Source organism: Manis javanica, chromosome 1 (assembly GCF_040802235.1).
Source record: "Manis javanica isolate MJ-LG chromosome 1, MJ_LKY, whole genome shotgun sequence".
NCBI classification, from domain to species: Eukaryota; Metazoa; Chordata; class Mammalia; order Pholidota; family Manidae; genus Manis; species Manis javanica.
In genome coordinates, this window is record NC_133156.1 from 196,038,861 (window position 1) to 196,065,406 (window position 26,546).

Here is a 26,546-nt window from a genome sequence, read left to right on the forward strand (position 1 = left end):
TGGTTGGTTCCTGTGACAATCAAGAGGTCTGCCCTGCCAATCAACCACAGACCAGTGCCCATTAACAACGTGCATTGCCGAACAGATTCTTTGAAATTCTACATGGCATCAGCCCCTCACACTGCCTTTGTCTGCTATTTTCATTCTCTTACTGTAAGTTGACTCTTACTCCACTTTTCTGTTAGTCGTATCTAATCCATCATCTGCAGATATGACTAATGACTTGCCTTTCAGGGTCTTATTATTCTGTTTGGGTGAATTGGCACTCACTGTCTAGGGAGATGGAAGAGATGCTGAATTAATGAGCATGGTTAATTTGAATTCTTAAGAGAGGTTCAACACACTAAACTATGTTGAACAGAAATCTGCAACTCAGATATGCTGACCTTTTAAATACCATCAAAAGTGTAATGTGTATACTTTGCTTATGCCTATAGCAGCATAAATCAGAATAACTGGCTTAATTAGTTCTGTTTGCAGTAAGCTGAGTTATTATAAAACACAGTTCTTTGAGAGCAGTTGGTGTTGCCATCTGGCCCATCCCTTTGCTCCTGGTGTTCCTCCCTTCCATTTCTTACAGTCCAGAAGCTGACACTTCTCCAGACATGCAGCTTTTTGGCTGTGTATACATGTAGATGTGTAAGGACAGGACTAAGGTCAGTCCATTGTCACAGGATGTTTCTCTGGAAAGAATGTGGTCTTGAGGTGGGTAGAGTCCATGTGGGAGGAAAAGAGATAGTAAAGGTGTTGGCCTCTGAGGTTAGGAGCAGGAATATTCCTTCTACTAGGGATGTATTTCACTAGTTGCCCATCCAGCTGTGAACTGTGCACCCCATCCGGCCTAATCAAAGGTTTCCAGGTAATAGAAGCAAGCTCACCTCCTAGATCACCAGGTCTTCTTAGCCAGAGTCTGTGGACCCTGTCTCACTCTCAGCACATCAGATCTCTGGTTTTCTGGATTTCCAAAAGGAATGGGGAAAGAATGGCTCTCCATTCCACTTAGGGTCTTTATTATTTATATTACCCCTACTTCAAATGCCCTTAAATTCTGGAAAGTTAAATGTCTTTCTTAGCGAACTGTTCAAGTCAGCTTGATTCTACTAACTAGTGGTTGGTTTGGGGCGATTCATTAAACTTCTTTGGAAGTTAATTTTCTCATTAGCTGGGAAAGTTGAACTGGATAAACAAGAGGGTACTTCACGGATTTAAGTTCTATGATCCTGTGACTTCCTAAACTAAATACTATAATGTCCTAATTTCTTTTTATTCTTTAGTATTAAAATGGACATCCATTCTCAATTAACTGAATAAAATAAATATATACACATGCATATATACATATACATACATACATTCACCATTAACTATTTTTCTATTATTAAGAAAACACATGCCATACCTCCAAATGCAATTCACTCTTCCTAGCATTTTTGAACCAACTAAAATTATGGACACTTAAGAAGCTGTAGCTACACAGAAACCAGATCAGGAATTTCCCTTAAAAGCCAAGACCCCTCAGTAATCTCAAGAAAGATGAGAAGACCTTTCAGTTTCCTTTGTAATCAAGACTAGAAGACAAAATTCAAAGTTTAATACCACAAGGAACACCCCTGATTAGAAAAGACAACTCAGAAAACAAGAGAGACCACCTTCAAATTCTTGATCATCAAAAATTAACCAAAACATTCTGTCCCTCAACCATAGCAGCATTTAATGTTCAATTAAATATACATACAGGAACACTTTCTGTGTTTGTGTGTCTGTGTGTGTAAATGTGTGTATTTAGAAAGCAAGCAGGCAAATATTTGAAATAGAGTCTTTAAGCAACAATCATCAACCTTTCTCCCTAATATACCTGTCTTGTAGAAAAGCCTACAGAAGGGCTAAATTGCAAAGAAACTGAAGAAGATGAAAAAAAATTAAATATTATTCCTGAAGTTGTCACTTATCTGATAATTAAATGTGTGCCTAGTTTCAATCTAGGGGCCAGGACCAAGTCCCAAGACATTTTGTACTCTTCCATAATGGTTCAACAACAGATGCTCTATAATATATGACTCTTTGTTACAAAAACTGTAAACAATCCAACTATGTGTGAATAGCCCAGTTACTGGCTTATGTCTTGAGGACAAACCAGTGTTGCCTTTGTAAGGATGATAACACAGCTTTCTATTCCTCTGCCATTTTCTCTTTTCAAACACTTTCATCTCTCTGCTCCTTAGGGATCCTCAGTTTCAAAAAGAGCAGCCACTGGAAACTTTCGAATGGCATTCTAGAGAGGAAGCAGTTTAAGTCAGGAGCAATGGTAACTCGAACTTCAGTTTTTTGCACATTAGCTAGAGAGTCTTATAAATTAGAGCTGAAATTTCATGGTGGCATGTGTAAGTGTCCCATGGTCTACTCTTGATATTGAATCCCGAATTTCTTAAAACTCTTGAAAAATCAGCCGATATCAGAACATGAGACTAGTTTACTATTCCCCAGAATCAAATTCAAAGTAAACATTTTTTTTTCAAATGTACACTATTATTGCCATAAGTATTATGTCCTAAAGTGCTTTTTAAGGGCAACTTGGTTGTACCAAAGTAACCAAAAGGCATATTTCTGAATTATTATGATATGGAAAGCTCAATTATCTTAAGTATAGTTAAGACCCAGAAAAATAAGAAAAAATGAACCTTGAAAAGGCAAAATTCTTATAGATTCATATCACATGGACAATGCACTAAAGCTTAAGCACTCTACTCATACATAGACACTTCAAGGCCATTTACTCTATTTTTCAACACAGTTCTGATCACTGTGGCTATCCACTTGCCAGTATGATCAGCCATTAGAAACAGAACAGAACTGAGAAACAACGAGAAAATGAATTAAAGTCAGACCAGCTGAGGGCAGCAAGGGGTACTACTGATAGCATGTTGGTACTTGAACTTACTGAAAAATCTATTATTTTTAAAATAAATACTAAAGAAGAAGAAAAAAAGAAGAGCCATCTAGGGACATTTGATGTAGGGACTCACAGTTCCATCTAGTGTAAGAATCTCTGAGGCCTCTAAGCATTAGAAGTGACTAAAATTTAACAACTTCTAGAGCCTAAGATCATAAATTGCACTCTGGAAAACTTACTCCATCAAGCATACAATGGCCCAATGGTGCTTCCTTTAAAAGTGAAACCTTATCATTAAATTTTTAAACATTAGCAAACTTAGGCTTCACACTCTTCTTTCAGACTAGTGGAGCTTGTCTAAGATCTCTACACCAATGCCTCCACAATAATCTATCATTACTATGAGTAAAGGTATAGCCTACAGCAAATGACTGTATTTGTACTCACTTGACACATGTGAAAAAAGTTATTTGATGAAATGGAATATTCACCATAACTATTCACTTCCCCATGCTTTGTTCCAAATTATTCAAATAAAATGATAAATGCAGGTGGGGAGGGGGAAGATGGCAGCATGAGGAGTGAGGCAGAAACCTCCTCCTAAAAGAGCAACCCAAAGACTGCAAAACAGACTGCCCACATCTGGGGAAAAGAGAAGACCTCACAGGAAAGTGTAAAGTAGCAAAACTGTAATCTGGCGGGACCCAAGACATAATAAAATTAAAAGAGAAAAGATCAAAGATAAGAAGAGTATAAAAGAGCCAGAGAAGGAAAAAAATCACATACAGCTCACTGGCAGGAGAAAGCGAAATGGAGCAGGGAAGGAGTAGAAGCCCAGGACTGCTAAACATCCTCCCTTGGAGATCTTCTCTGGGAGCATGAACCCACATTATATGGTGCTCTGAAGATTAGTGGGGTTGGAGAGCAAAGACAGGAAGAATATTCAGAGAGACTGAGATTCTAGCCACTTGTGGAGAACAGGTACACACAACAGGCCACTCTGGGAAGAAAGAGAGGCAGGTACTTTGAAAGACATCCCAACAGCAAGAGGGCTGCTAAAAGGACAAAGATTACACAGAGCTTGCTACTCAGAAGAAAGGGTAGGTGAACAAAGTCATGCTGGCACACTCAGCCCAACAGATTGGGACCTTTGGGGAACTTCAGATGCTCGATCCCCCTGGAAGGCAATGCAGCCCTGAGGCCACCACTGAGATATGAAGCTTGCTACTCATTCCTGCCAACAGGCACCTGTCCACACAACTCCTACCCTCCTCCATTGCACCAGGCCAGCCAGAGGGTGACCCTGCCTACAGCAGCTACAGGGGCTTAACACAAAGGCACCTCCCTGCATGCTTGGCCCACTGGCCATGGCAGTGGAGGCAGGCACTCCAACCGGGAAGCAGGAAAAAGCACTTTCCTCCCAGCAGGCACCAGTGCTGCGGGCCTACAACCCCTGTCATTGCTCCAGGTGCTGGGCAATACCAAAGAATAGAGCTTATGGGCTCTAGAGGGCATTGCCTACACAAAGTTATTATTCCATAGGAACACAAGAAATATGAAAAGGCAAAAAAAATTTTGTAGAAACAAAACTTCAGCAGACACCAGAAAGAGGGCTAAGTTACCTGAAATCACCAATCTTCTTGATAAAGATTTCACAATAAAAATCATAAACATGCTCATGAAGCTACAGAAAAATATTCAAGATCTCAGTGAGGACTTCAAGTAAGAGATGGAAACTTTGAAAAATAGAGTATCTGAAATGAAATATACAATGGAGGGATTAAAAAGTAGATTAGATGAGGTAAAAGAGATGGTAAATGAAATAGAAATCAGAGAACAGGAGAACAAAGAAGCTGAGGCACAGAGAGAAAAAAGGATCTCAAGGAATGAAAGAATAATAAGAGAACTGAGCAACCAATTCAACCAGAACAATATTTGCACTATAGGAGTACTAGAAGAAGAAGAGAGAGAAAAAGGGATAGAAAAATCTCGTTGAGGAAATCATTGCTGAAAACTTCCCCCATCGGGGGAAGGAAATATTCTCTCAGGTCATGGAAGTGCAGAGATCTCCCAACACAAGAGACCCTAAGAAGACAACAACAAGACATAATAAAATTAAAAGAGAAAAGATCAAAGATAAGAAGAGAAAATAAAAGCAGCCAAAGAAAGAAAAAAAATCACATATAGAGGAAAACCCATGAGTCTATTAGCAGACTTCTCAGCAGAAACCTTACAGGCCAGAAGGGAGTGCCATGATATATTTAATGCAATGAAACAGAAGAGCCTCGAAACAAGAATGCTCTACCTGGCAAGATAATCATTTAAATTTGAAGTAAGGATTAAACAATTTCCAGATAAGCAAAAGTTGAGGGAATTTACCTCACACAAGCAATCTTGTACAGTGTAGTTTAGACGGACTGCCATAGATGGAAGTGCTCCTAAGGTTAAATAGCTGTCACCAGAGGAAAAAAAAAACACAGTAAAGGAAGTAGACCAATTAATTACTAAGCAAATGCAAAATTAAATCAACTACCCACAAAGTCAGTCAAGGGATACACAAAGAGTTCAGAATATGACACCTAATATATAAATAGTGGAGAAAGAGAAAGAAGGGAGGAAAAAAAAACAAAGAACCTTTAGATTGTGTTTGAAATAGTGCAATAAGTGAGTTAAGTTAGACTGTTGGACAGTAAAGAAGTTACCCTTGACTCTTTGGTAACCATGAAACTAAAGCCTGCAATGGCAATAAGAACATATCTATCGATAATCACCATAAATATAAATGGACTGACTGCACCAATCAAAAGACATAGAGTTACAGAATGGATAAAAAGAAAGTCCCATCTATATACTGCCTACAAGAGACTCACTTCAAACCCAAAGCCATACACAGACTAAAAGTGAAGGGATGGAAAAGATATTTCATGCAACTAACAGGGAGAAAAAAGTGGGAGTTGCAGTACTTGTATCAGACAAATATACTTCAAAACAAAGAGAGTAACAAGAGACAAAGAAGGACATTACATAATGATAAAATGTCAGTCCAACAAGAGGATATAACCATTATAAATATCTATGTGCCCAATATAAGAGCACCTAAATATATGAAACAAATACAAACTAAATTAAAGGGGGAAATACAATGCAATGCATTCATATTAGGAGACTTTAGCTCACCACTGACTTCAAAAGACAGATCAACCATATGGAAAATAAGCAAGGAGACAGAGGCACTGAACAATGCATAAGAACAAATAGATCTAAGGGACATCTGAAGAACACTCCACCCAAAAGCAACAGGATACATATTTTTCTCAAGTGTACATGGAACATTTTCTAAAAGAGATCACACACTAGGACATAGAAAGAACCTTAGTATAAATTCAGAAAGATTGAAATTGTGCCAACCAGTTTCAAGCACAAAGGTCTGAAACTAGAAATAAATCTTGCAAAGAAAACAAAAAAGCCCACGAACACATGGAGGCTTAACAACATGCTCCTAAATAATCAATGAATCGATGACCAAATAAAAATAGAGATCATGCAAAATATGGAGAGAAATGAAAACAAAACTCAACACCCCAAAACCTGTGGGATATAGTGAAGGCAGTTCAGAGAGGAAAGTATACTGCAGTACAGGCTTACCTCAAGAAAGAACAATCTCAAATGAACAGTCTAAACTCACAATTAATGAAACTAGAAAAAGAATAAATGAGTCCCCAAGTCAGTAGAAGGAGGGACATAATAAAGATGAGACCACAAAACAATAGAAGGAATCAATGAAACCAGCATCTGGTTCTTAGAGAAAATAAACAATTCAGATAAACTCCTAGCCAGACATATCGAGAAAAAAAGAGAGTATACACATATAAACAGAACCAGAAATGAGAAAGGAAAAATCACTATGGACAACACTGAAATACAAAGAATTATTAGAGAATACTATGGAAAATTTTATGCTAACAAACTGGATAACCTATAAGAAATGGACAACTTTCTAGAAAAATACAATCTTCCAAGACTGACCCAGGAAGAAACAGAAAATCTGAACAGACCAATTACCAGCAATGAAACTGAATTGGTAATAAAAAACTACCCAAGAAAAAAAACCCTCCAGCAGATGGCTTCACCACTGAATTTTACCAAACATTTAGAGAAGACCTAATACCCAACCTCTTCAAAGTTTTCCAAAAAGTAGAAGCGGAGGGACTACTTGCAAACTCATTCTATGAGCACCACTCTATTCCAGCATCACTCTAATACCAAAACCAGACAAAGACACCACAAAAAAGAAAACTACAGACCAATATATCTGATGAACATAGATGCAAAAATCCTCAACAAACTGAATTCAAATACATCAAAAAGATCATTCATCATGATGAAGTGGGATTTATTCCAGGGATGCAAGGATGGTACAATGTTCAAAAATTCATCAACATCATATACCACATCAACAAAAAGAACAAAAATCGCACAATATTCTCAAGAGATGCTGAAAAAGCATTTGGCAAAATTCAATATCCATTCATGATAAAAACTCTCAACAAAGTAGGTATAGAGATAAGTACTTCAACATAATAAGGGCCATATGCAACAAACACACAACCAACATCATACTTAACAGTGAAAAGCTGAACACTTTTCCTCTAAGACTGGGAACAAGACAGGGATGCCCACTCTCCCCACTTTTATTCAGGATAGTACTGGAGGTCCTAGCCATGACAATGAGATAACACAAATAAATAAAAGGCATCCATATTGGTAAGGAAGAAGTTAAACTGTCACTGTTTGCAGATGACATGATATTGTAATATAAAAAACTCTAAAGAATACACCCCAAAACTAAAAGAACTAGTAACTGAATTCAGCAAAGTTGCAGGTTATACAAAGTTGCAGAGTTATACAAAATCAACATGCAGACATCTGTTGCATTCCTATATAGTAACGTTGAACTAGCAGAAAGAGAAATCAGGAAAACAACTCCATTTACAATTGCATCAAAAATAAAATAAAATACCTAGGAATAAACCTAACCAGGGAGGTGAAAGACCTATACCCTGAAAACTACAAGAAAATCATGAGAGAAATTAAACAAGACACCAATAAATGGAAATACATCCCAGGCTCATGCATAGGAAGAGTTAATGTTGTCGAAATAGCCATCTGTCTAAAGCAGCCTACAAATTCAATGCAATCCCTATCAAAATACCAACAGCATTCTTCAACTAAGTAGAACAAACAGTTCTAAAATTCATATGAAACCACAAAAGACCCAGAATAGCCAAAGAAATCCTGAGAAGGAAGAATAAAGGGGAGGGGGGATTATGCTCCCCAACTTCAAGCACTACAAAGCCATGGTAATCAAGACAATTTGGTACTGGCACAAGAACAGACCCGTAGACCAATGGAACAGACTAGAGAGTCCAGATATAAACCCAAGCATATATGGTCAATTAATATACAGTGAAGGAGTCATGGATATACAATGGGGGAATGACAGCCTCTTCGACAACTGGTGTTGGCAAAATTGGATTGGAGAACTACATGTAAGAGAATGAAATGGATTATTGTCTAATTCCATAGACAAAAGTAAACTTGAAATGGATCAAAGACCTGAATGTCAGTCATGAAACCATAAAACTCACAGAAGAAAACATAGGCAAAAATCTCTTGTATATAAACATGAGCAACTTTTTCCTGAACAGATCTTGGGCAAGGGAAACAAAAGCAAAAATGAACAAATGGGATTACATCAAACTAAAAACCATCTGTAAGGCAAAGGACACCATCAGCAAAACAAAAAGGCATCCTACCATATAGGAGAATATATTTGTAAATGGCTTATCTGATAAGGGATTAACATCCAAAAGAAATAAAGTGCTCACATGCCTCAATACCCAAAGTACAAATAACCTGATTAAAAAATGGGCAGAGAATCTGAACAGACACTTCTCCAAAGAAGAAATTCAGATGGTCAACACGCACATGAAAAAATGTTCCACATCACTAATTATCAGAGAAACGTAAATTAAAACCACAATGAGATATCTCCTCACACAAGTTAGGTTAGGATGGCCAACATCCAAAAGACAAGAAACAACAAATGCTGGCGAGGATGTGGAGAAAGGGGAACCCTCTACACTGTTGGTGGGAACGTAAATTAGTTCAACCATTGTGGAAAGCAATATGGGGTTCCTCAAAACACTAAAAATAGAAATACCATTTGACCCAGTGATTTCACTCCCAGGAATTTACCTGAAGAAAACAAGATCCCTGACTCAAAAAGACATATGCACCCCTATATTTATCACAGCACTATTTACAATAGCGAAGATATGAAAGCAACCTAAGTGTCCATCAGTAGATGAATGGATAATAAAGAGGTGGTACATATAAACAATGGAATATTATTCAGCCATAAAAAGAAAAGAAATCCTACCATTTGCAACATGGATGGAGCTAGAGGGTATTATACTCAGTGAAATAAGCCAGGCACAGAAAGACAAGTACCAAATGATTTCATTCATTTGTGGAGTATAATGATAAAGCAAAACTGAAGGAACAAAACAGCAACAGACTCACAGACTTCAAGAATGGTGTAGCAGTTACAAAAGAGAAGAGATTGGAGATGGTGGGTGGAAAAGGAGGGAGAAGTGGATTAATTGTTATAATTAGCACATACAATGTAAGTAGGTCACGCAGAAGGCAGTATAGCAACGAGAAGACAAGTAATGACTCTATAGCATCTTAATACGCTGATGGACAGTGATTGCAATGGTGGGGGGGACTTGATAATAAGGGTGAGTGTTGAATCCACAATGCTGCTGATGTGAAACCTTCATAAGATTGTATCAATGATACTTTTATTTAAAAAGATAAATGCATCAGTAATTCAACAATAATTTTTTCCTATTGTGTCTTCTGAAAAGTTGCAAGAAATCCAAAAATACAAATTTAATTGGTTTTGATTGGTTCTAAAGGATTGACCATAATCAGCTGAAAGGATTCTTGGCTGACTTCCTGGCAGCGACTGGCTTATGTGAATGGATACTGGATGCACTTGAACATTTGTCTGACTGAACAGAATTGATCAACTGAATGTTTGTGATAGTACAGATGCAATATTAAGATTATATATAATACATAGATTATTCCTATGTATTATATATAATTTCCTATGTAGGTAGATGATACATATAGGAAATTATAGATAATTTCCTATGTAGAAGATGAAAATGGTCCCCCAGATTTAAAGAATGTTTATAGTTGTTATTATTGTCAGTGGAGTTGAAGACTGCACATTCTTCTAATGCATCTAAGCTTTCCAATAGTAGTTCACCTCTGATATTTTGTGATTTTCTTATATTTCCAACATTAAGCTTTCTATATCATTAAATCAAAATATATTCTTATGACAAGTGCGATATGCTTTGGACTCATAAGTATGGTACAATATTCAATTATGTTTTTCAAAACTTCTTAAACTGATGTCCTGTCAAAGTATATATTAGGCTACCAAATACCACATTGAAGCTGGAGGATCAAAATACATTAACTAGTGTATTAAGCATCTATATGTTAGCTCATGCAATAGAAAATATACTCAGAGGTGTTCAATTAAAATCTGTTCTGATATTCTCTAACTGTAACTGTAGAAATTTTTCCCCAAAGAGACATTCAATTTCCATTGTCCAAATTCATCAATAAGTGATGCCCTAATTTTTTCTATGCAAAATAAAAGATGAATGAGAGTGATTACTCATGCTATAGTGAGTCATTACTTAACCTACAGACAACCTTGCTTCAGAGAAATCCTGCTGGGCTCTTCTACACACACGTTATTGTACCCCTCATAGGCAAGGCCATTTTGTGTCATCAGCGTTTTTCGTTCACTCATTAATTATTCAACAGAGAATAAGAAGCAATTTTAAAATTCAATCTTAAAACACATAAACTGGGAGATCTGAAATGCAGTATTCTACTGTGGAAAATATTTATTAGCTTTACAGGTATTGATGATCTACATGCACCATCAGCATCAGCATCCCCTGCACATGGGTTAGAAACCCACATGCTTCTTTTTCCATCTGGATCTGAAGGCTTTAAAAAGTAGTCTTGAACTACTCATATATCAGAACTTCTCCACATTAACAATCCCACCCACCAAAAAGCTCAAAATTTCTACCTATGTTCCAAAAAAGTGCATTATCATATAGCCTTGGTCTGGGGTTAAGAGGATTAAAAAGTTTGTATAGTACTTTTGGCATCAGTCCTTCTCAGTCCTGGAGTTCAGCAAAGGAAGGGAAGAAGCTAACTTTCTTTTTCCCAGGAAGCTTGGGTGCTTGAAAGCTTCACTCATACTAACCCATTTTATGTAATAATCACCCATTTAGGACAATGGCCTTCCCTGGTCTGCTCATTAGAATCCTTGAGAAGCTCTTTCTGTAACATGCTCAGGCAAAATGCCAGACCAATTCAATTTGCATCTGAGTGCCAGGCCCAGGCATTGGTATTTCTTCAAAGCTACTACAGTGATTTTAATCTGCAGCTGGACTGAAAAACACTGTTCTAAAGTAGTGGTTCTGGAATCAGGGGCAATTTTGCCCACTCCCTACCCCTTGGGAACATTTGACAATGTCTAGAGACTTTTTTATCTGTCACAACTGGGGGCTGCTCCTGAGTGGAGGCCAGAATGCTGCTTAACCTCCTGAAGTGCACAAGACAACCCCTCACAATGAAGAATGATCTGGTCCCAAACGCAAATGCCACTGTTAAGAAACTGTTCTAAAGAGAGTTGGTGGGAGAAACAGCCTGCTCTTTCTATCTCTAGATACACTCTTCACAAAAAAGGAAAAGAAGCAATAAGAAACTTTCAGGAGGAACAATTACAACTATGCCACTCCATCCAACAAGGCCATCTGTAGTTCTAAATGGATCCTGTCTCATGCAGGTGAGTAATTTCCTCATGTGTGCTCTCATTGGCTAAGGTGATGCTGAAGGAGGGCATGAAGCTGCTATCATTCACTGAAACATGCTCTCAGATGGCAAAGCAAATTAGATCCACCAGGGTAAGTAAGAAATTTTTATTTTAGAAGCAGGAAGATAAACAATAAAATAATGTTCTTCTCTTTATTCCTTCTCAGTTGCTGGTAAACAGCAATATATGCCTCTAGAATTAAACTACTTTTATTACTTTTTCATGTAGATTCATAATGTCCAATGAATGAACTACTTGTAAGGCCTCTCATCATCAGAATCATCTTCATCAACAACAGCAGCTATTTTTAGAAGAATTTGAGCCAATCACAGTATCCATATCTGAGCTAAAAAAATGTATCTGTTAAAAAGCAAAGATCTACCAGGTGGTATCTGGAAGCAAAGACCCTTGGTTTCACTGTGGGAGGAAATACTTTCACCTAAGAAAGTTCAACCCAACCATAGACTTCAATGGAATCAGGTAAGTGAACCTCCCCATTCTCAAAGAAGCTGTCAGTTTGTGTACATTTATAACCAGAAGAGGCTATTCAATTACTTAATTTACAAATCTGGAATACAGCAAGTAACTTGATGAACAGACAAATGCTTCCATGTCTACATATGGTAAGTATTGAATCCACTTTCTCTTTGCAAATGAAACTACAAATTGCAAAGAACTAGTCGAATAAATGCTTTCTAAAGAAGTAAATGCATTCATGAACACTTCATTCAATTTAGAGGTTTTTCTTTTCATCAAATAGTGTTTTATCTTTGTTTTTTTTGTTTTGTAATCAGCTAGTAAGTTAAAAGTAGCTATACAGGGGCTTAGATTTTTAAGGGAGGAAAAATAGCTAAAATTTATCTTTTCATCCAGTTGGAAATCAGCCATCTATTTTAGCCAAAGGAAACCCTTGGACATAAAGTTCATCAACTACTTTATCCACTGAATTTATAAATGAAAACACGAGATTTAAAGATGCCAATGGCACAGTCAACTAAAACAGCAATCACTTTCACTAATGTTCCCTCAGTTTAGGTATGTGTCTCTTTTTGGAGGGAATGTAGACCCTTACAGATAGGACAATAGCTCATAGATATATATTTCATCTTTGTTTCATTCTACAGATATGTTTCCCACCTGCTTTCACCCACTCTTTGTTCATGCAAAAATATGCAAGTACTCACCCAAAACACTCATATCTCACACCAACCCCAACGGAATGACTCTGTAAATGAATCCACAAATCTGTAATTTTGGATTTACCTTGCTACTGGTCCCTGTCTGTTTATAAGCCAGTGATTCAACCAAAATGTGTGGGGATTTAAAAATACGAAAAATCATAACTTACCATCCATATGGAAAATTAATTTGTAATAACAGGACAAATACAAGCTACAAATGTCCAAGTTTATAAGCTAATGATCCATAAACATCTCACTGTGCCACTTCATTTTCCCATTAATTACTGAAATAAAAATACAGTGCAAATGTACTGCAAACACACTTTGGTGAGGATATCAGTGTCAGGTTTATCACTTAAGAATGAGAAAACCTTAAGTAAACTTGCTGTACTGTCATTCTAAGTAACACATCCCTGCTACATCAAATTTTTGACTAAATAGTTAAATTTTTAAAAATATTTGCCCGACCATAAAGTTTATCTGAATTCAGGCAACAATAAGCCATGTTGTAATGTCATCGTTATCTAGAGATATGCTTGATTCTATGGAAGACATGGCTTAAAAATTACACCTGAAATCTTTTTTTGTAAGTGAAAACATTGATTGACTAAACTAGAGGAGTTCTTATTTAAAAGAGCACTTTGGTAAAGAGAATTGTTTAAGTGAGCCACCTGCCCCTAAGTAATTTTTTTTTTTTTTGGTTCAAGATACAAAGTTCCTTAAAGTAGTGCACACATTTACATCTCATGCCCATTAAAAAGTAATGAAGAAATGGAAAAGTCATTAACTTTTCCTTCAAGTTAACCCATTACCTCCTGAAGGTAAGCTTCATGGCCAATGAACCATTGCATGACAGTAGCACAACCAAAATTTCTTTTTAAATGACTTTAGTTCTTCTGAGAACTGCAGAGCCAAGGCTGTCCTCAGCGCTCAGGGCGGCATCTCTCCCAGTTTCACATCCCAACAAGCCAGAAAGCAACAGCATCCTACCTTTCCCACCCTTTCTAGTTCCATTTGTGCCCAAAAGAACATTGGATGCTTTAGAAGCCAAGCTTCCAGAGTTAATTTTCAGCACTACAAGAAAAGGATTAGGACAAAATGGAATCCAACAAGTAAATCCCCAAGTACAATATTGAAAATTGACCCCTTCATGTCTCAGCTAAAACTGGCAACCTCCACCAGTGCTCAGAGCTGACTGCACATATAGTCCAGAGCAGCCTTCAGATAAAATGACAAAACTCAGGTATTTTGGAGGAAAAAACACACAGTTTATAAAACCAATCGTTTTAGTTCTAACTCAACCATAGGTAATATAAAAGGTTTATGGGAGGTTTTTGGGGTTTTTTAAGAAAATTATTTTTTCTCTACTGAGTTCAAAGTGGTTTCAGAACCAAGATGCAGAAAACTAAACCTCTTCCAGAAGGTTTAGAGTCGGGTTTAGAACTGCCTCAGCAAACACAGTGGATGTACTACTACAAACACACTCTGGTTTGTAGTACTTTGGAAACCAAAGGCAAGTCCAAACACATCTGTACATTTTAAAGAACACTTAAACGTTTGGGAACGATGTCTCACAGTGTTAAGAGAGCATGCTATTCACAATATGTTTAAAGGAGTTTGGTGAGAGGGTGGGTAGGTTTTAGTGAGGAGGGAAGGAAATCATTTGGTGCATTTCAGATGCAAAGGAAAGTCACAGATTCATGCTAAAGCCTCCAACACAATGGAAAAAAATCCCCAAGGTAAAGCATAATCATAGGCATTCAGACAACCCAGCATCAAGCCTGTTTAAGGACACCATTTCCTTCTTAGCATTACTGTTTTTCATAATAAATACTCATTTTTTGCAGCACATAAGCTGTTAACTGGAATCAGAAACTTTTTGGTGACTTGTTCTAAGAGAGCAGCAGTAGGAAACTGCACACAAGTAGGAAAATAGTGGAGACAGAAGAATCTTAAACTGGTTTCATTTTTACATTCCATTCCCACAAATCTCACACCCAATTTACTCAGGGTCCCCTGGGATTATTGTTCCTCCCCTTCTCCTAACCCCTCATCCCCAATCTTCTCCAGGCTTACTTAACTGATAACTGTATAAACTAAAACAAATGAGGGGAAGAAACACATATCACGATTTGGGGGCAAATGCTGGCTCCTCTCTCCCACACCCGCCCCCCTGCCTTAGCCAGCACCTATGCTTTTTAATATGTCTGGAAAGCCCTTCATCATTCCTAACTCTCTACTGAGTTGCTGCAGCCAAAGCAGGGCCCCAGCACGTACTGACCCACCGTTCATGCCACTGTAGACACTCCGGTGATGGGGTGACATGTCCTCTTGCACCTGCCTTCGGAGGGTGCCCTCCCTGCTGCCTCCTCCACTGCCTCCGCCTCCTCCGCCCACGTGTTTGTGTTCGGGGCTCCCCCCATAATGCTGTTTGAGGTGCTCTGGGCTGGTGCCCCTGGCTCTGGGTAGATGCTCCAGGCTCCCCCCAAGGGCATGTTTCTGAAGATGCTCGGGGCTCCCGCCGCTGTGCCTGGCATGTTCAGGGCTGCCCCCAGACCTGTGCTTCTGGAAGTGTTCCGGGCTCCCACCCAGCACATGCTTGGGCAGTGTTTCAGGGCTGCTCCCCGGGTGCGGGTGCCTCTGCTGCTCAGGACTGCCCTTGCACAAGGGTTTGTGGTGCTCAGGGCTTGGTCCTTTGAGTGCTTTTGGGTGATCTGGGGTCCCAGCAGCCCTGGGTTTCTGTAGGTGCTCGGGGCTGGTGCTCCTGTGCTTGGAGTGCTCCGGGCTGCCCTCGGCATGGGGCTTCTGCAGGTGCTCAGGGCTCCCACTGCCAGCATGGTGCTTGTGGTGGTCAGGGCTGTCGGTGCTGCCCGTGCTGGATGTGCTGCTTCCATCCCCCACATCCCTCACGCAGGGTGCCGGCGGGGCAGGGAGCTGGCACAGGCTGGCCTGGCTGTCGATGGAGCAGCGGCTGCCCGCGCAGCCTGCACCCTTCTCCTCGTCCAGCAACATGCAGAGCTCCTTGAGCTCCATGTTCTCCTTCACTACCTCCTCCTGCTTCACCTCCAGCTCCTTCAGCTTCTGCAGGTATAAGGCCACTTCCTTGTGCATCACCCCGGCCGTGTAGCGGCCCAGTCTCTGCCACTCCCGGGACACCCGCTTGCCTTTCTGCCGGTCATCATCCAGGAAACAGCAGAGGTCCCTCAGTTCCTGGTTATCCTCCTGGAGTTTCTGGTTGATATCCTGCAAAGAGAGATATAAACATTCAAAGGAAATACACATATGTGGAGTCATTGGGTTGAGATTTCCTGAGAGCAAGGGAGCCTGGAATTGGTTTATTCTCCGTGATGTTAGGGGAGAAGAGGAGAGAAAGCTGAAGATTTATAGCTACCCATAAAAATAAAAATAGTAAGTATTGGTTATGCTCCTTGCCCCATGCTTTACTTGCATTACCTCATCTGATTTTTCACCAAAACACTTAGTGGATAATGATCAGTATGGTTCTTTTACAGAAGGGGAAACTGGACCTCCCAAAGTCTCATTTGTCCAAGATCATCCAGGCAGTATTTAGGGAACAGCCAGTTAATTAACTGGAAATCAGTAAAAAGCAAGCCTCCACTGCCCTACCTTCAAGGAAGATGGCTGCTAGTGACCTATGAAAGGCTCGAGAGCTCTAAGGCAACAGGCCTTTTGTCAGTGTAAACAAGCACTGCCAGGGTGTTCAGTCCATGACACAGGAGCAGCCCCCAACCCCTCAACAGGGAACAGCACAATTGCCCTCCTGTGACACTTCAGACCTGCACATCAGCCCTACTTTCCATACCCCCTGCATGTCTCCAGGCATCTCCCATGTAACATGGGCAACACTGAGCTCTTGGGTGATAAGAAAACTCCGCTCCCCAAATTTGAACTCAGCAAATGCCATCTCCACCCATCCTGTTGCTCTTTCTAAGAACCTCTGGTTATGCCTGGCATCTCCTTCTCCCTCACCTTTCGTTTCCAAGCCAAACAAGTGTTTTGAACTCTACCTCTAAAATACACCTTATTTTGTTAATCCCATGCTTAAATCCTTTCAAAGCATCTCACATGGCCCCCAATCCTTAGAATAAAGTGCAAAATCCTCCACGTCTGACTAGGCTCCCAATCCTCCTAACCCAGCCTACTTCTCTATCATGAATGGTGGTTCAGTAATTCATCCACAAACAGTAAGCAACAATTATGTGCCAGGCATCAGCCCAGTGCTGGAGACAGATCAGTGGACACAGCAAAGACCTTGACATCCTATGGCTTTCATTCCAGTGGGAAAGACCAGCAAAAGACTAACAAAGAACATAATGGCCCATAGTGAAAAGCACTGGGAAGAAGACTAAACCAGATTAAAAATTACTATTTCTTAAGTGAAGGTACCTCTGCAGAGAAGGAAAATATCTGAGCAAAGACCTGGGTAAAATGAAGGGGCCAACATCTGAGGGAAGGTGATCTAGGCAGAGAGGACAAGCACAGAGCCCTGAGGCAAACATGGCTCAAGCTGCAGGGAGGCCAGTGTGCCCAAAACCCAGTGAGCAAGGAGGGCAGCTGGCAAGCAGTCTGGGAGATGAGGCCCACATGGGGGGGTGGGGGTGGGGAGGGGGCAGGGTTAGGTAATGCCAGGCCTTGTCAGCCATAGGAAGAACTTTGGATTGTTGGTGAGCTGAGGATATAGGAGTGCTGTGATTGGATTCATTTTGTACAGGGTCACCGTAGTTCTGTGTGTTAAACAGACTGGAGGAGTGGGGAGCACAAGGGAGGAAGACAGGATAAGGTGGGAGTCAGAAGACCAGTGGGAGGGCACTAGGCTAGTCCAGGTAGACGGAAGTGATGGTGGCTTGCATATATGGTAGCAGTGGAGAAGGTGAGAGCATCTCCCCCCATCATGCACTGATCCCCAGCAACACTGGTCTGTTCCAGGGCTGAAGGATGAGCCCTTAACCTCTTTCACTTGGAATGCTTTTCTCAGCCATCTACATACCCTTCAGATCTCACTTGATAAGTTGCTTTCCCATAGAAGCCATCCCTGACCACTAATCCCCATCTAAAGGTCACTTTCTATGCTCTACAACAACCCCTTAGATTTTCTCCCTCTTTGCACTAATTACAATTTGTAATCACATATGGTTGAGTGTGCTTGTCATGTCTCTGTCCTCACTCAAGTCATGAGAATGGAGTCTGTAACCTGAACATAGCACTCCACAGCAGATATCTGAAACCAAGGAACTTTGAAAATGCACTGTGAAGTTCACATTTATTCACTGTCCATACATACAGTAAAGGAGCCAACTGTTTCTTGAAGCATCATGGTTTGGTGAAGATGAAACGAGCAGCTACCTAAGATTCCCCTTGCTTTACAAAGCCTGAAAACCTCTGGTCTTACGACTCTGTGATCCAATCCAGAATGAGAACTACTCAGAAAGGCCCTTAATTCTCTTAAACTCAGATTGATTCCAACCTTCCCCTGATAATGATTAGAAAATAAACTATAAAACATCTGCCAGCCACACTCTGGCCTCCTGACAGGCATGAGGCCTAAAATGGGAGATTTTCAAGGACTGGGGAAGCAGAGGCTCTGGTGCAGGTTGGTTTTCAACTACAGTTCAAAGTCTTGGCATTACTGACAACTCCTTTCCCCTGTTTCTGATGCCTGTCTCTTCCTTTTGCCACTTTCTGATCCCAAGCCTGGCCACTTCCAAAAGCCTCCCACGGGTCTGCCTGCCTTCATCTGCCCCATCCTCTAACTTTCCTTACCCATTCCAATCCAAGGTCTCCTGAGCCAGACTGATTTTCAAGCATGATCCCTGCATGTTACATCTCTCCCAAATATCAACCCCCATCAAGTAAAATGAGTAACCCTCTGTCCAGGTCTGAGAGGCTTTCTCCTGACTTTCCACTTTTAGCCCCATCTATCAGCCAGTTATGAACCATGATTATGTCTAGCTTTCCAACCAGAAAAAACACTGTCTTCTCCCTCTATGAGTCACTTAAGAGTTTCCTCTGAGCAGTCTCCCCCAGCACTAGAACAGCACCTGGCGTGTGGCAGTGCCAGGCACAAATGAATGAGTGAACTGACTCTCCCACTCAGTGCCTGTAAGACTCACTAGCTAGACCATTCATTGGGCAGCTTTTTTCTTCTTTTCTAATATTGGTATCTCAGCTTCTAGAGGACAGAGATCATTCCAGTGTCTTTCTTTGCATATTTGACACACCTGGCATGGTGCCTTGCATACAGTGAATATTTAGTATCTGTTTATGGACTGACCAACCCTTTAGCCTATAGCCAAAAGAGGATATAGCTCTGGTTACTGAGCAAGTATTTCTTATTGTTTTCAGTAAGCCCCTGCTATGTTGGAGTCTACAGTAATAAGATAATAAATTATCTCGATGTTGATACATTGGGGGAAATTAGAAGCTGTAGATATTCTGAGAAAATAATACTAAATAAAATTAGTCTTTCTAAGCTTCAAAAATTAGACCACATTTAGTTTAAACTTAACACTTCATAGAAAGTTCGTCATGTTCTTCTTCATCTAAGTGAATCTCCATCTGAAACTACTTCCCTTGACTATCTTACAACTATTACTGATTTCTCCAGAATTGGAGAGTAAACAGGACTCTTGTAGGCTTCAATGAGCTAATGCTCTTTCCAAATGAAGTGAAGTATGCACATCTCCAAATTCCAGATAAGGTAGAAGGGGTATCAGCCAATTCAGTTTTCTTTCACAGCTTCTTCTTCCTATTATTAGTTTGCTTGGAAATATTACTTACTCCCCAATTTTGAACTATTTCTTTTCTCTTCTTTGGAACAGCTAAGCAATCAGCTTGATAATGATTTTCTGAGCTAGCTTCTTCAAATATGCCACTTTATGTCTTGGGCCTTCTTTTTCAAAACACTAAGTGTACTTTTAACATTGCTACAGGCTACCAGATGTTATCCATCTGTCTAAAGTGGACTTTTTAAAAGATTAAGCCCACCTTATAGCATACCACCAAAAATTTTATTCATAAGATTCTCAAGTACTGTATCTGTGGTTAAAGAAGAATAATTTCATTATTTTTTTTCATTGAAGGATGGGGGAGTGACATGGTGGGGAGCAAGAAGGAAAATTAACGTGCAGCAGATAACAAACCCACAGAAATTTGGTTCCCACAAATCTGCTCCCCATTCCCCAAAATTCCAAGTCAGAACAGCCTGAGTGTTGCTATATGCTCAGCAGTGCACAAACTTGGTTCTCAGGAATCCAGTTCCCTACAACAGCAGAACCCTAATGGGACTCTCCTTTCTCCATATCTTTCATTCATTCCAACTAGAGAATGTTAACTACCCAAAAGAAAAGAAGTCAGTCTATTTTTAACATTTTATATCTGTGTAACCTTAAGAAAGCTATTTAACCTCACTGGGGTTTCTTCATCTATGTATCATTTAATCCTCATCAAACCTCATGTGGAATGAGCATCCCCGTTGAGCAGAGGAGAAAACTGAGGCACAGAGAGGTTAACAGCTTGCCCAAGGTGCCCAAATTGTCAGACTCCAAACCCTTTATCTTTCCACTGCCCAACACCGCGCTGCCTTTTAAATGTTTAGGCGTAAATAAGTAAGCAGTGCTAAACCCAGTCACAGGCCCCTCCAAGGAGAAGAACTGATGTTCCCACCTCCCCATGTCTACAGCTGCAGTACCACCTAGTAGCCTTGAAATATTTGGATGCAATTTCTAAGGCAATTCACAAAAAGGGGCATAAAAAAGACAAATGTTGTGGCCTTAATTACCAGAAATTTATAGTCCTCAGTGAGAGTCCCACACCATCAGAAGCTGAGGTTGGGGGCGGGGGGATCCACACACAAAACCCTTTCTTCAAGTTAAGCTGAAATAAACATATACCTATGATGTATTTAGTCAACCATATTTATGGATCACCACGGAGTCTGGGGATGCCCTCAGCTGAGATGACGAGAAGGTAGAAAGCTGGCGTCTCAGCAGTTCTTTACCACAACCCCGTCAGGGGTGGGCCAACGGCCTCCAGGGCTACCATTTTGTGGCTGCCTGGGGATGACAGGAGGGAGTAGAGGCTGCATCAGAAGGTAGCCAGTCCCAGCACTTCTGACCTTGATAAGGAGGTGGACTAGAACAACTTTTAATACCAATTCATGAATCTAGATCACCTACTTGGAGACTCTCCTACTTGGAGTGTAACCACCCTTAACCGGCATATAGGTATTTCTCTAAATGAGGCTACTAGAATGAAAACCAGCCCCCACCACCACCACTCTCACATAGCACCCGCCTCACACAGGCAATCCATACAACCTGAAAGAACTTTCAGGTATTTCTGAGCTATTATATTAATTCTCCATGCTATTAATATCTTTAGGAAATTAATTAATTAAAACCTCTTCCAAGTTACGTTATAGTTCAAACCATGGGGATTAAACTGGTGGGTTAGGAATTGTGCCTTTGTCCAGCTTTACCTAAGAAACCCAATCCTGGAGATGCACAACTATACATTTACAGTTCCCCCTGATGACAACTAACAATTTCTGCAGCCAAATCTCGTTAAACTTTCCCCTATATTATCATAAGTTATTGTCACAACACCTTGGAGATGGTTATTATCATTTGCATTTCACTGATGAGTAAAATAAGGCTCTTAGAAGTTAATTACCCAGGTTCACCCTCCTGGCAAATGAGTATTCTAGAGGCAAACCCACCTCTGAGATGATCTTTCCATTACACCAGCTTGCTTCTGTTCCCCCAAGAGTCTGGTACTTAATAAATACTCCATTAGTAATGAATTAAACCAAAGGAGAGAGTAGGCCTTGGGATTTCTCTAACTGTGGGATATTCCTAACTGTACCGATCCTAGGGACCTTATGACTGTCAGTTAGGGCCTGGGAGGGCATCTCCACGTGGTGTGGGCCCAGCACCCAGGTGAGCATCTGGCATTCTGCCCCTCCCATTCCTCTCTGCCCCAGAATCCCTGAGCTGGCGCGCTGAGGCCATTAAAGTGTCTACTGCCTAGAAGTGGGGTGAGAATGGAAAGGGGACAAGAACAGCATGTGCCTCCGGGAATTTGCTCCCTGGGGTCCCTGCAGAGATTTCATTTGTGTCTGGCTTCCTATAAACAAAAAGCAGAACAATGAGAGGAAGGAATACCAGGAGGCACCAGCGCAAGCGGCGAGGAGAGGAAGTTTGTGGTGCGCGCCGGCAGGGCGGATCCCGGCCCCCGGTCTGCGGCGTCAGGCGCGGCTGGCACCGGCTGAGCTCCCCAAAGAGAGATGAGAGTTGGTGGGGTTTTTGTATTCTTGTTGGTTCTCTCCCTCTCTCTTCCAAGAAGGAAGCATCTTTGCCTGACACTTGGGGGTATCCATTCAAAACCCTGCGTCTCCCATACTGAGTACTTTTGCTCACCAGCGAAGCCCCCGCCAGTGCTGGGGAAAATTAACATCAAACTGGGGGTGAGTGGGGGGAGGGAGTCAAGCGTTCAGATGACGACATTCGAACTCGGAGAAAAGGAAAGCACAGAAAAGGTGGAAAATGTGAGGGCAGAGAGTAAGCTCCTCTGCACCGAGCGACAGAAGCCAGCTCCGAGGGTGGTGCCAGCGGATTCTCTGTGAGCGAATCCCCCTCCAGCCCCTCGAGCCATCACTGGCGCCCTTTCCTCACCCTCTGCTCTCCAGGGCTGTCGTGGTGCCAGAGCAGCGGTATCCTTGACCCCCAAGGGCGAAGATGCCCCGGACTTGCTCCCTCGCTCGCCTTTTCCCCGGCCTGGCTGTAACCCAGCGTCCCAAAGCAGATTTTCCAGGCTCCCCGGAAACCAAAGGTTCCACATGCAAGTCCACTCCCTCCCTACCTTTCAGCATCCTAGGCGCCCACTTCCTCGAGCCACAGATGACCCCTAGTGAGAGCTCGACACTGGCGCGCCCCGTATGGGGAAGAGGGGGGACATGGCTCCGAAGTTTGGAAAAGTTTCCAAAGGACTGTAAATGGGGAGCAGGGGTACTGGCCGGGACAATAGGGACGATCACCTGTTGACGGAGGGAGGGAAAGTTTGCCTGGCCCCACCTCTCCGGGGTGCCCCGCTCCCCGCCTCGCCGAGCCTCCCGGCTTGGCCCCCCGCTCACCTTGAGCCCGCGGATCTCGCCGAGGTGCAGCTGCAGGCGGCGGTTCACCTCGCGGATGAGGTTGCTGTGGTCCAGCATCGCGCTCACCTTCTCGGCTTCCGCGCGCCGCAGGCTGCGGATCAGCTCCTCCTTGCTCCACTGCAGCAGCTCCTCGTCTGACACTTTGGACAGGTCCTCCACCGCGGCGGCGGCGGTCGGGCCGCCAGAGGCTGGGGGACAACTTTCCGCCGCCGCCGCCGCTGCCGCGCCTCCCGCGGCCTTCGACATGGTATCCGTGCAGTGGCAGGTGCGAGTGGGTGGAAGAGGCAAAGCGACTCCCGAAGGCGCGGGCGACGGGGCCGCCTCCGCCCACACCCCTGTGAGCTCGAGCAAGTCAGCTGCACCGCCCGGGAGCCGCTGGGCTGGGGCGGCAGGGGTAGCGCTGGGCAGCCATCCTACCTCGCCATCCCTGCGCTCGCGCCCGCGCACCCCCAGGGCCCGGCAACCACCCGCGCGCTACTGCCGCGGCGCGTCCGAACTCCGCCTAAGTCCATGGTGAGGGGCGCCGAGGAGCGGGCGGCGCCGCTGGAGGACCTTGGGGACAGGTGGGGATGGCTAGGGGGCCGCTCCGGGCTTCACTGCTCTCCGAGCCGGCTAGAGCGCGCGGGCTCCGCGGCGCCTCCAGGGCTGCTCTAGCGACGATGCCGCTGCTGCCCCAGGGCTGGGCTCGGCGCGGCGGGCCGGCCGGCTGCGCTCCTACGGCCGCCTTCACTGCGCCCGCCGCCGCTCCTAGGCTGCTCGTGAAAACCTTGGATTTGCAGAGCCAAGTCAAGGAGGGGTGCAGGGTGAGGGCGATAAAGGCTGGACTGGCAGGAGGAGGAGCCTGGAGCCCGGGCAGCCCGCAGCCGGCCGCACCTCCCGCGCCTGCCGGACCTAGATGCCGTTCAACTGCTTCCCGGGCTCCGGGGGCGCGCTCCCTGCTATCCCGCCGGGAAAGGCCGCGGGCGCGGCTCCTCCAGCGCACGAGCGCGGGTGGGGCCAGAGTGGGAGAAGTGTGAGGAGCCGTGGCCGCCGGGGTTCTGGGAGGCTCGCGCGCGCCACCATGTGGAGAATGAAGCTCCCCTCCGTCGCCCCCTGCAAGCCAGGCTATCGACCAGGCAAGGACACCAGCTGCCGACCGAAATGAGAGATGCTTGCTGTTTAGACGGATTGGGTTTCAGGGAAGATAGGTAGAGGGCCCGAGGGGTAACTGTCTGTATGTAGAATGGAAGAAGCAATCGGTGGCAAAATAAAAACTTAAAAACTCGGAAAGTAGGGAGGGACGTTATAGAAAATCCTAAAGCTCTGAAAGAGGTAAGAGGCCTCAGGGCACTACTCTTTAGGGATCACCCATCCCCACCCCCAAGGCCTTTTGTCTTTTCTAAAAATCCACTACTTTGTGAGAAAGCTTCAGGGGAAAGTACTGGATCTTTTAAGTTTTTATTTGAAAAAAAAATCAAACCCTTAAGGGGAAAATAAATACCTCCATCTCCTGCTTTTTGAGGTCTGGATTTTAAGGTCAGCACGGTCACCTCCCCTCTGAGCAAAGCACAGCCCCTTAGGCAAGCTGAAATGCCAAGCAAGGAAATTTCCATTTTCCTCTGTGCCTCAGGCTGCCATGTACTTAGCGGTTGGGCTTTTTATGATGGCAATTTCTGGAAGCCGGTACTCTGTGTCTCTGGGTTCTAAATTTGGGCTTCAGAATTCCCTCACCGGATCTAACCAATTCCACCCTCTTATCCACAGAATCGGTTTGGAACTGAAAACATGTCTTTTTCTAGAAAAAAGATGCATTTGGTCATGGGCATGCCATTTAGGTGAATATTCTCCACTCCAGGATAGAGGCAGGGATCTACCTACAGGGGGCTTCAGAAAACCAGGGTGCAGAGGAAATCATCTCCACCTAGTAGTACAAGGATCTAAATCAGAGTCCCTCCACCAGCTAGCTGGTGAGTGTTATCCCCTGATAAAGCTGCCACCTGTTAAGATATGATCAGTTGAGGACTTCTGGGACCTGGCTTCCTGGAGAGCAAGGAAAGGTGCTCCCTTTAACCTAGATGGTCTTAAAGTTCCCCTCATCTTGATTAAACTTCAGACAGGTTTCTTCCTGATGAGAGGTTCCCTGACTTCCCTTTTCTTAGAGCATCTACTTTAGAAAATTTTTCAGTTTGTAAATTCTTTCTCTGTTCTCTTGAGATGGAAATCATCCCCCAGCTTCTCACCAATTTTACCACACCGTACCTGAGAGTCATCCTTTGAAAATGTAATCATCAAGGAAGATAACACCCCTATCTGTCTTTTCTCTGGAAAGGTAGTACCTAACTTCAGTATCAGCATGAATCAGCCAACATCGCAACTAATCACAGCGACTAACTCCCCTCTTCCCACTCCCAATATCTTCAGGACTTCCCAGTAAGCTTACCCAGGTCTTAAAATCCTCCTGCCCTTTGTGTGGTGGAGCTGGAGCTGTCAGTCTCTCCCTCTCTTCCCTCCCCCTTTCCCTTTCCTGTGCAGTAGTCTTAAATAAAGTCTTCCTTGACTGTTTAACTATGTCTAGTGAAATTTTTCTTTACCACATCTCCTTATGTCATGTACACAGAAGGCTCTCCTCAACACCATTCCTAAGACTACTTTTGGCACAAGAAAGGAAAATAGAAGTTAGAAAAGTGACTCTCACAAGTGTCTCTGTCACTTGTTAGTTCTCCTTGAACAAATCATCTAACCTTACTGGACCTCAGACAGCTAATGAGATGATGTTCATGAAATGCTTTATCAAGTTATCTACAGAAATACTACTTTGTTATTACTGATAAGACATTTGGACAGCTCATTACCTGGAAATAGGAGCCACCACATCTGGCTGTTATTTTGTTTGTTTTCAATCAGTTTTCTTCCTCAAGAATTCTATTCTAAAATGAAAACAGCCGTCCCCCTTTATTGCTAACTCTCTCAGATCAGTTAACAGCTGATATTAGATAGGCAGATATAAGAAGGGAGATAGATGGCTGAGAGGAGGAATTGGACTTGTTAGGACAAGGAAGAAGGAAACCAAAGAAAAATTTCTCCACAAGTTTACATACCCTAGCAGCTGCTTACTATTTGGCTAGATCACCTTGCTGAGGTTTTAATGTTTCTAATTTTGGTCATTGACTCAGGATAATTATTCAATGAATAATGTTGCTTCATGCTGCTAAGGTCATGTGTGGTGTCAGGAACTTCACTGGGCAGCTAAAAACAGAAATTCAAAAAACAGTCACTTAAAGAAAGTATTTATTTTGTCTCATGTAGCTGATATTCTACAGATGGGCTGTTGGAGGCTGATGTGAT

At 42.6% G+C, this 26,546-nt stretch overlaps 1 protein-coding gene across 7 annotated transcripts in view; it reads right to left on the reverse strand.

Moving 5' to 3' along the window:
- The window catches only part of CCDC85A (coiled-coil domain containing 85A), a 189,708-nt gene extending 165,572 nt beyond the window's left edge, over positions 1 to 24,136 (reverse strand). For 2 of the 7 annotated variants that reach the window (XM_037020562.2, XM_073212911.1), the window contains exons 1-2: positions 23,202 to 24,136; positions 15,337 to 16,294 (exon numbers count right to left, since the gene is read on the reverse strand). In XM_037020562.2, coding sequence (XP_036876457.1) covers positions 15,337 to 16,294; positions 23,202 to 23,468 — 1,225 coding nt within the window. In that variant the 5' untranslated portion in view covers positions 23,469 to 24,136. The remainder of the gene's footprint in view (positions 1 to 15,336; positions 16,295 to 23,201) is intronic. The other 5 variants (XM_037020558.2, XM_037020563.2, XM_037020559.2 and 2 more) reach the window with 5 other exon arrangements.
- Positions 24,137 to 26,546: the final 2,410 nt, after the last annotated feature.